This window comes from Nothobranchius furzeri, chromosome 8, assembly GCF_043380555.1.
Source record: "Nothobranchius furzeri strain GRZ-AD chromosome 8, NfurGRZ-RIMD1, whole genome shotgun sequence".
In the NCBI taxonomy this organism is placed as follows: domain Eukaryota; kingdom Metazoa; phylum Chordata; class Actinopteri; order Cyprinodontiformes; family Nothobranchiidae; genus Nothobranchius; species Nothobranchius furzeri.
In genome coordinates, this window is record NC_091748.1 from 43,936,993 (window position 1) to 43,947,729 (window position 10,737).

Consider the following 10,737-nt stretch of genomic DNA (forward strand, 5'->3'; position numbering starts at 1 on the left):
AGCACAATTTCACATCATTCTGGGTTTATTTGTGCGAAAACAAGGTCCAGTCAGGCTGAAATGTTACAGGAAGGTAGAATCTATTGAGTTGTAAGTGATCTGAACGTTTCATGATGATAGCACTTTCCTAAGGGCGTCAAACCATGCCCCAAAGGTCACCGGATCTGGTGTCAATTTAAAGAAGTAGACCAGTTACACATTTGTGGGGTTATAACTTGGCTTCTGAATGTCCTAGAGAGATCAGGTTTGTTTTAATGTACTCCAACCAACAGCCCCTACAACCACAAAAAGGAATGGAGTCATTAGCACTTATGGTTTTTAAATGGCACCCAGAATTATTTTGCACGAAGCACAATTTCACATCATTCTGGGTCCATTTGTGTGAAAACATGGTCCAGTCAGGCTGAAACGTTACAAGAAGGTAGAATCTATTGAGTTGTAAGTGATCTGAACATTTCATGATGATCGCACATTCCTATAGGGGGTAAAACCATGTCCCAAAGGTCACCGGGCCTGGTGTCACTTTAAAGAAGTAGTCCAGTTACACCTTTGTGGGCTTATAACTTGGCTTCTGAATGTCCTAGAGAGATCAGGTTTGTTTTAATGTACTCCAATCAACAGCCCCTACAACACAAAAAGGAATGGAGTCATTAGCACTTATGGTTTGTGTTGAATAAAGATTTTCGATTCCTCCAGACCTGTCTTATTATATAATAGCAGTTCTGGATTACATCTCAAATCTGTATGTTAGTGAAACCAGGCTTCAGGGTTCAGCTAGAGGTCTGTGTGTGGTGATTTGACTCCTGATCTCATGCTGCCATAAATGATGTGTGTGTTTCAACTAATCTGCTATCCATGACAAATTTATGTTGTAGTTTAACCTTGTATCGACTTTTTATGGTGTAGCCTAGGATGTGATAAGAACTTCAGGGACACGTATAGAGATGTTTATGTTTGACTTCCTTTGATCTGAGCTGAAGAAGGAAGAAGGAGGAGGGAAGACCCCCGCCCATCTGACTGATACCGGAGGGGGCTGGGAGAGGACCCAAGGCCGGAGAATGTTTCCGAGGCAGGGGTTGCCATGGAGACGGAAGGGGGGCTAGGAGGAGAGAGTTGAGGAGAATAAAAGGGTGAGGGCTCCGTGGAGAGGAGGTCGGTCTGGGGCTTTTTGGGTGGGGGAGAAGAGTTCGGAGGACAACTGTAACGGTTGAGTGATCTGACCCGCTGCGTCGGGAAATCTGGAATACTTTTACTTCATCATATAAAATAAAATATTTGCTCCTTCATATAAGGGGCTTTAAACGGAATCTCCAGCCTGGGGTCTCCAATCGTGTCGTGTAACAGCTGAAAGGTGAGGCGCTGGTTACTTTTTGATCCCGCTCCAAGAGGTTTACATTTAAACTTAAAGTCTTTAACCTGGGCATAGCATAAGCTGCAGGTGACTGAGTTGCGGTGAAGTTATGACAAGAGTCTTCCTTTGTGCTGCTAAAGTATGTTTGCCAGAGTCTAAATCTAGGTAAAGATGATCGCTGATTAGCTCACAGAGGTGTAAGCTCAGACTGGATTCACGCTCACGCACAAATAGAATTACAAGTCAACCCTGAGACGTAGTGTTTATTAAAGAGTCAGCTAGTTTGGGAGGATGACTTGTAACATGGCGCCCAATAACGTGGGGCTGTGATTTCGCAGTTGAGTAGAAAACAACCTGTTGTGAGCTTAGAAAGTCCGGAACTGGGAAAATTGTCCGCAAGGGCGGACAATTTGTCCCTAAGGAGCCGGCTATATTGGCCGAAGGGGGCCGCTTAGGGAGCCTATGAGTTTAGATTCTGAAGTCCAGTAGCTGGAAGTGTGTTGGAACGCACTGGTCCGGTTGGATCGGTTCCGTAGAAGTGCGTTTCTCTCCACCAGGTGCACACGGCGCAAAGGGGTTTTGTGAGAACCTCTTAGCAGAATTCTCACACGCAGGAAAGTGAGTGGCCTCGTAAAAGATTCTCACAAAATAGAATGAAGTCGCAGGTTGCAATTCCTGACCTCGTGGACGTAATCCGGGGCAGAACAGCTGAGTTGCTGCTGGTGTGTGTGCACGCACACCCTGCCTTTAAAGGACAACGATTTTGATGCGAGGTGATCTTTATGAGTAAAGATACTCGTGTAACTGAGGGAAAATTTAGGGATGGCTGCAGTAAGCGAGGGAGGAAGAACGCGGTGAGAGAATGGCTGATATTGAGAGCTTGTGGGCTCGTGACGGCCCAGCTGGAGTGGGAGCGATATTTTCTAACAGAGGTTGGTGAGTTACGCTCAGCACGTCTAGCAGATGGGTCAGATATAGATTTTCAACCCGCGTTCAATGATAAAATGCCCGCTTTATGCATGCCTGCGCCGAAATATGCTAGTTGGTTGTGCATTTCAGACTTGGTGGAGCTTGTGCAAAATAATCTGTCTGATTTTACTCATCCAGCACTTCTTGTGCCAGATCATGATTTTCAGGTGGTGGTGAGAGGAGCTGTTGTAGATGTGGATAAAGAAATGGACAGGATTATTCAGGGAGCTTTGATTGATGAGCAACAGAAAGCCCTTCTCAGACACGAGATGAAAATATTAACTTTGCCAAAAAATCAAGGATGATTGTGGATTCTGCAAAGGAGACATATGTAATTCAAGCTACCCCTCCCCCGTGTGTGCCTCAGAATCCAATGGGCAGGGGGGTGGAGGATTGGAACGAGTTACTTGTTGATCTGAAATATAAAGTTTCTGGGATATCAATACACTCCTGAAGGGAGAAAGGTAGATGTGAAAGTTTTTGAAAACATCACGCTGCCAAAAAACCCTGCTACAGCTTGAAGGAGTGCTGGGAAGCTGGGGTTTTATTGTGAAAATATACCAAAGCTGTCAGAAAGAATGCAGTCTCTCCAGGCCTTAAAGCGAGGGCTTAGAAGCAACGGGGGGAGACTGATGAATAATGACCGTGTGCTCACAGGGGAGAGTGAGTGAGGTCATTGAACTTTGTAAAAACAGTCACTGTGCTTTTGAGCACAGAGACACAGAAAAACACAGAATGATGATATGGCATTCTGGGCATGGATTAAATATGTAAATAACAAGAGGACCTCTCAGAGAAATGGGAGAATTGCAGGTTCTGCTCAGAAAGCAGAGCTCACAGCTGTATTAGAAGTTATGGGTACATCATGTGTGCTGAGAAAAGGTAACTTCCAGGTACGACACCAGCCAGCCCACACACTGAGTAACACCTCTGCTGCCAGAGGAAATGCTGAGGTGGACAGGCTAGTGCAGGCCAGAAGGGTGAGATTGGTTTTGCATGACAGTACAGAATCTGACTACGACCTGGTGGAGAAGCTGCATGAAACTTTGGGGCACCCCGGTCTTCAAAGGCTGAAGAAGTGGTGCTTGCAGAATGCAGTTTGCATCCCCCATTTGGACTCTGTGCTGAGAGATGTTAAATCACACTGCACTCTATGCTTAGAGCTGGGTAAACAACCCACAGAGAAAGTGGTTGGCGACCGTATTGGTCCAGAAGGCTTGACCTCTGTCTCTTGTGACATTGGAGAGCTGAAGAGAACACAAAGGGGACACAATCAGATGTGCAACCCCTAACCAAAGCACAATCTGGCTTGGAGACTATAAAGAAATGGGTACCACTAAATGAAGGCGGAATTGCATCCCCAATATGGCTGTTGAGTGCATCAAGTTCAGGGGGGATCACATTAGGTAAAGTACAAGGGCAAAGTTGTGATGAGGAGTGCTTCAGCTGGTCAGTTTACAGACCGGGTACATGCGCAAACTGTGGCAATGAAGTTGCTGAGATAAGGTGGGAAGGCCCGAGATTTCTTAAAGACAAAGTTCTGAGAAAAAATCCTTCACCCACAAACGTTGTGGAATTACATGGTGTGATGAAAGTGGCGTGGTGTGGAGATTGTTGGATGAGTAAAGCAGGCAAAACAAGAATTGGTCGTCTGGATCATCATAGTGTTGATGAATCTAGAAAATGTTGTAGAGTGGACAAAGGAAGACTCTCCAGTTGTTCCAGTTCATGTGGGGTGCGAATTTACCCTGTGGTGTTGCTGGTTCCTGAGATGAGTCACCTGTCAGGCTTGACATGCTCCCAGGCATATTGGGAGAAGTGCTTTAAAGAGATAGTGTGTACTAGAAAGGGAGGGAGTTTGAGTGAAACTTTCTCACCTTGGGGAAAGGTGCTGTGGGAAGCTACTGAACCACAGCTGTGTTGGAGAGACAGGCGAGGCAAGTTTCCTGTAACCACTGACGAGTGGGAAAGGAGACAGGTTCGTCATGAGACAACAGATAAGGATTGGTACACCTCAGCTACTGTACCAACATGTAATGACTTGTCAATAACCAGAAGTCAGACGCAAGTATTAGTTAAAACAAAAAAAGGCTGGAAGAAGCTGGATGTCTGGAGAGACTCACTCAAGAAGAGTGATGGTGTTTTAATAGCAGTAAACTTGGAGTGGGATCGGCACGCGGAGACCCCCAGGCTATTTACAAGGGACACCGTGGCTGCGCCAAGGCCACAGGTGAATTAAGAAAAATGTGTATGATGAAGCTCTCTGCCTAATTCTCCTCGTCTCTACAGGCAGCAGAGATTCATGGATTCCTGCGGAGAGTGGGAGGAGGAGGAGCTAGATCGGCTCCTCACACGACCTCCTGATAAGACTTGCTGGGAGAGTTGGAGAGGAGGTATCTTATGTTGTATCGGCTTATTAATCTGTGTGGTAGCGATATCTTTTATCTCAATGCCTGTTTCACGAGTTGTAACACTCAAGACCACGGCTGTGGTTAAAGGGTGGGTTCACAAGCGACCAGGAACCCTAGACCTGCCTAGAGTGTCGTGCTTGACTCCTCACGAGGAGAACTTTAATGCCACTCAGTGGATGGAATATTGTAAGGCTGTTACACAGGGCTGTCCAATCCCTGATCCAGGCGAGGCCTGTAGCCCCACATCTACCGGCTGGCTGATGTGGTTAGAGCAGCTTAATAATGTCACCGACAGCCATAATTCTACTTATGGGCTGTTAGGATGGGAGGAAGGAAAGCTTAAAGTGTGGGATTTCACAGTTGATGTACAACCTGTGGAATGTATTACTAAAATCTACCATTTTGGGGTACTAACTGTCTGGGGAGAATATATAACTGGTTTTGATAAGGTTTCTGATTGCATGATATTCAGACTCCTTGCGTTCCCGAATGGAACTGCAGCTGGGAATGATAGCTGGGCAATGGAGGGGGGTTCCCTACCCCCCATGTCGCAGCTGATTGCTCCACAAGACGCAGACACGGCTGTGACCCCTCACTTGAGGAGGCAGACGCGTGCTGCTAAAGAGCAGACGAAAGGCCACAGGCTTCCTAGTCCACAGAGTATTTGGTTGGACAGAACCAAAGCTTTTTCAGCTTACAAAATGATCCCTTTAGGAAAGGGAAAACAACTGTTACCCATGACATTGCATGTAACCCCAAAGGGAGTTAAATTAAACTTCATTCATGCTCCGCATGTGCTGAACAGGAGCTTGATAGATGGAATGACAGAATATTTTATGATCATCCCACGTCTGGCCTGGGACAAAGGAGAGGCGGATAGCGTGTGGAGATGTATTAAGAAATTAACTAGTGACCCAAAATACCCCAGAACATGGTGGAATAATTATATATGGAAGTTAATGTCCTTAGGTGGACATGTACGAGGTCCTTTTCCTGGTATGATTCCGAAAACGAGTCATGATGCATGGCTTGTGAATAGCACATCGAAGAGATGGGCTCTGAATGTGTCATATGAAATGTGGACGGAGGATGTTCATGGCTTAATGGGACATTTTGCCCCGAACGGGTTCGATAAGCCAGGGCGAGTGACAGAGTACGATGTCCTTTTTGGACAATGGTGGGCTACCAATCTGACAGAAGGGGTGTTAGAATGCAGGCCTAAAGAGAGACTCGGCTCTACAATCTTTTGGATGGCTAATTTACTGGCGTTGTTGAACCCAGCTACAGTCCCAACGATTAAAGATGTAAATGTGAAAAAAGGTGTAAATATGACTCCTCCGTTCGTGAGGATGGAGAAACATGGCAGTTTAATAGAACTGACTATGGTCCGATCTCAAGGTCCGCATCTAGATGATTAGTACTCCACCCCAGCTTATTCAAAGTTTCGGTTTATGAATATGACATGGGGGCATTATACTGGAGAGCTGCGAGACTTGGAGTATGATTATGCGTATCGCGAACAAGCTTTACGATTCAGGGAAGCACATTGGGTGCGAAATTCTCTGTTAACCAGGTGGTGTAGGTCTGATGCGTGCTTCAGAACTTTGGCCCAGCCCGCTACGAAAATTGCTGTTAGAAATGGGAAAAATGTGTATAATCCTTATGAACTGGGCGGCTTTGTTGACCCTCACGGTTACCCCCACTGGTGGCACTCAAATTGGAGCAGCTACGTCGTCTGGGACTCAGAGAATTTCCCATCATTAGGAGTAGGATGGGGTTACTTTGCCAACTCGAAAGGCCCCAAGGCTTGTTTTTGTCAGGAGGACATAGATGCTGTTGAATACAGGAGCGACTTGGGTATATGGCCCTTTCAAGCATGGATTCCTGTTGGTGGGGGTCGTTGGGAGCAGAACTGTTCTGGTTCCTTTCATTTTCCCAATCGGACAGGCACATGTTGGTTGAGTGAAAGAGCTAGGATGTCTGATTGGGAATTTGTCCAGAAGGGTTTTAAAATTAGTGGCCAAGGATTAACCTTAGGTATCAGAGAGGCCGTTAAGGTGGTTGCCCAGGGAGCAATGGGTGTTGCCTCTCTGATAATCTCTGAATTATGGGTTTACGCCAAGGTCCCTGTGATCGTAGGAGGGGTCCTGGTGATGTTATCTGTTTGTGTTAAACTCATGCATCTTTTGAAGTGTTTTGCCAGCTGCAGCAGGAGATCTGCTAATCAGCCCCGATGGCAGGAGGAAGGGCCTCCTGAGTCAATTAGATTGGGACCACGTGGACGCCGGGCACTCAGGAACAGAGCTGCACGCAGGTAGCATCTCGCTTGAAGAGAAAGTTCTCAAGGTATCATGGCCCGTGCAGAATCTCCACGTGAGGTATTTGGAGAAGCAGATGAGGATGTGCTGATTACCTCGGTAAGACTGTCTCTATTGGGTTAATCTTACCGGCGAGATATGCTAATATTAGACGCACAAGAGGCCTAACTGAGGACTCTTGGAATGTTGATGTGATAACTTCTGCTTAATGCATGATGGGAGAATGATTGGTACATCCTGTTATCTGATCAGGATGGAAAGGCCCACTTATTCATTGTGGTTACTAATTTGCATGCTGTAACTTGTGTAATTCCTGCGGGAAGCAGTGAAGACCTGTGACCTGCATTAGAGGTCTCTAGGATTTTTACATACCTATTAGTGGCATGTTTGATATCATTATATGGATGTGTTGTACTAACAGAATTAATGATGAAGAAGTGTCTGGCTGCATTTTGTGAGAAAGACCTGACCTCAAGTTCACAGAGGATGGTAGGGTGCTGCTGACCCCTAGTGGGGTCATAAAGGTCATGTGTGACTGGTACCAGAACCAAGGTCTGTTTAGTGTCTCTGTGTGTGTTTTTAGGTTGATGAATCAGAGGATCTATTGCCTGGCCCAGACTCTCAGGAGATGCTGGTGCTGCCACCCAGTGGACAGAAGCCGCTGGTGAACAAGCGACGTCAGCCTGGGGTGATGCCACCCAAGAGAGTTTCACTTTACGGGTTGGTGGATGGTAAACCTGTAAGGATAAACCCGAATGGACCGTGGAACGCACATGTTTGGGAACGTATTGTGTTGGTCTCTGATGGTACCAGTCATAAAGGGACTCGAGTGGCGAGGAGGGAGAAGATTCTTCAGAGAATTACACGCTCGACTATAGTTAAGCATTTTGATTGTGTCAGGCGCGATGTGTCACGGGGCCAGACGCGCTTGCCCTGTGCACTCTTTCATTTCAGAGAGGGCGACGTCGACTGGTGCTGGATCAGTACACCCCACAACGACTACGTGCAGGAGGGCGAAGAGCCAAGGCGTGTGGTCAGGATGCAACCATCACCTGCTAAAGTGGACGTTCCGATGCAGGAAGTGAGCCCTCCGGAGTTCGATCTGCGTCGGCAGCTTCAGGCCGCTCCGTCTGTCCAGGCCATAGTACCACCAGTGTTGAATGCAATAAATCCACATGTTTACTTGTATCCAGGAAATTTGAATATGCAGTATTTCCCGCAGTTTATGCCATTTAACGAAGCTTGGTTTCAAGGGGGGTGTTGAATAAAGATTTTCGATTCCTCCAGACCTGTCTTATTATATAATAGCAGTTCTGGATTACATCTCAAATCTGTATGTTAGTGAAACCAGGCTTCAGGGTTCAGCTAGAGGTCTGTGTGTGGTGATTTGACTCCTGATCTCATGCTGCCATAAATGATGTGTGTGTTTCAACTAATCTGCTATCCATGACAAATTTATGTTGTAGTTTAACCTTGTATCGACTTTTTATGGTGTAGCCTAGGATGTGATAAGAACTTCAGGGACACGTATAGAGATGTTTATGTTTGACTTCCTTTGATCTGAGCTGAAGAAGGAAGAAGGAGGAGGGAAGACCCCCGCCCATCTGACTGATACCGGAGGGGGCTGGGAGAGGACCCAAGGCCGGAGAATGTTTCCGAGGCAGGGGTTGCCATGGAGACGGAAGGGGGGCTAGGAGGAGAGAGTTGAGGAGAATAAAAGGGTGAGGGCTCCGTGGAGAGGAGGTCGGTCTGGGGCTTTTTGGGTGGGGGAGAAGAGTTCGGAGGACAACTGTAACGGTTGAGTGATCTGACCCGCTGCGTCGGGAAATCTGGAATACTTTTACTTCATCATATAAAATAAAATATTTGCTCCTTCATATAAGGGGCTTTAAACGGAATCTCCAGCCTGGGGTCTCCAATCGTGTCGTGTAACAGCTGAAAGGTGAGGCGCTGGTTACTTTTTGATCCCGCTCCAAGAGGTTTACATTTAAACTTAAAGTCTTTAACCTGGGCATAGCATAAGCTGCAGGTGACTGAGTTGCGGTGAAGTTATGACAAGAGTCTTCCTTTGTGCTGCTAAAGTATGTTTGCCAGAGTCTAAATCTAGGTAAAGATGATCGCTGGTTAGCTCACAGAGGTGTAAGCTCAGACTGGATTCACGCTCACGCACAAATAGAATTACAAGTCAACCCTGAGACGTAGTGTTTATTAAAGAGTCAGCTAGTTTGGGAGGATGACTTGTAACAGTTTGTAAATGGCACCCAGAATTATGTTGCACGAAGCACAATTTCACTTCATTCTGGGTCCATTTGTGTGAAAACAAGGTCCAATCAGGCTGACACGTTACAGGAAGGTAGAATCTATTGAGTTGTAAGTGATCTGAATATTTCATGATGATAGCACTTCCCTAAGGGGGTCAAACCATGTCCCAAAGGTCACCGGATCTGGTGTCAATTTAAAGAAGTAGTCCAGTTACACATTTGTGGGCTTATAACTTGGCTTCTGAATGTCCTAGAGAGATCAGGTTTGTTTTAATGTACTCCAATCAACAGCCCCTAAAACCACAAAAAGGAATGGAGTCATTAGCACTTATGGTTTGTAAATGGCACCCAGAATTATGTTGCACGAAGCACAATTTCACATCATTCTGGGTTCATTTGTGTGAAAACAAGGTCCAATCAGGCTGAAACGTTACAGGAAGGTAGAATCTATTGAGTTGTAAGTGATCTGAACGTTTCATGATGATAGCACTTTCCTAAGGGGGTCAAACCATGTCCCAAAGGTCACCGGATCTGGTGTCAATTTAAAGAAGTAGTCCAGTTACACATTTGTGGGTTTATAACTTGGCTTCTGAATGTCCTAGAGAGATCAGGTTTATTTTAATGTACTACAATCAACAGCCCCTACAACCACAAAAAGGAATGGAGTCATTAGCACTCATGGTTTGTAAATGGCACCCAGAATAATGTTGCACGAAGCACAATTTCACATCATTCTGGGTCCATTTGCGTGAAAACAAGGTCCAATAAGGCTGAAACTTTACAAGAATGTAGAATCTATTGAGTTGTAAGTGATCTGAACGTTTCATGATGATCGCACATTCCTATAGGGGGTCAAACCATGTCGCAAAGGTCACCGGGCCTGGTGTCACTTTGAAGTAGTAGTCCAGTTACACCTTTGTGGGCTTATAACTTGGCTTCTGAATGCCCTAGAGAGGTCAGGTTTGCTTTAGTGTACTCCAATCAACAGCCCCTACAACCACAAAAAGGAATGGAGTCATTAGCACTTATGGTTTGTAAATGGCACCCAGAATTATGTTGCACGAAGCACAATTTCACTTCATTCTGGGTCCATTTGTGTGAAAACAAGTTCCAATCAGGCTGAAACGTTACAGGAAGGTAGAATCTATTGAGTTGTAAGTGATCTGAACGTTTCATGATGATAGCACTTTCCTAAGGGGGTCAAACCATGTCCCAAAGGTCACCGGATCTGGTGTCAATTTAAAGAAGTAGTCCAGTTACACATTTGTGGGCTTATAACTTGGCTTCTTAATGTCCTAGAGAGATCAGGTTTGTTTTAATGTACTCCAATCAACAGCCCCTACAACCACAAAAAGGAATGGAGTCATTACCACTTATGGTTTGTAAATGGCACCCAGAATTATGTTGCACGAAGCACAATTTCACAT

General features: G+C 45.8%; 1 protein-coding gene across 4 annotated transcripts; it reads left to right on the plus strand.

Moving 5' to 3' along the window:
* Nucleotides 1–646: 646 nt before the first annotated feature.
* On the plus strand, nt 647–7,759 carry LOC129156096 (uncharacterized). 4 transcript variants are annotated; one of them, XM_070553894.1, is made up of 3 exons: nt 647–1,351; nt 4,610–7,148; nt 7,471–7,759. In XM_070553894.1, exon 2 carries the CDS (start codon nt 4,623–4,625, stop codon nt 6,147–6,149), a length of 1,527 nt encoding a protein of 508 aa, XP_070409995.1. In that variant the 5' UTR covers nt 647–1,351; nt 4,610–4,622; the 3' UTR covers nt 6,150–7,148; nt 7,471–7,759. The 4 variants fall into 4 exon arrangements, with proteins under 4 accessions (XP_070409995.1, XP_070409997.1, XP_070409996.1 ...); XM_070553896.1 differs by lacking the exon at nt 647–1,351 and having other exon boundaries at nt 3,845–7,148; nt 7,471–7,538; nt 7,612–7,759; XM_070553895.1 differs by lacking the exon at nt 647–1,351 and having other exon boundaries at nt 3,845–7,148; nt 7,471–7,538; nt 7,633–7,759.
* Nucleotides 7,760–10,737: the final 2,978 nt, after the last annotated feature.

What these genes read in the sequence shown, in the direction of transcription:
- LOC129156096 (XM_070553894.1), top strand. Translation starts at nt 4,623, where the DNA reads ATGGATTCCTGCGGAGAGTGGGAGGAGGAGGAGCTAGATCGGCTCCTC.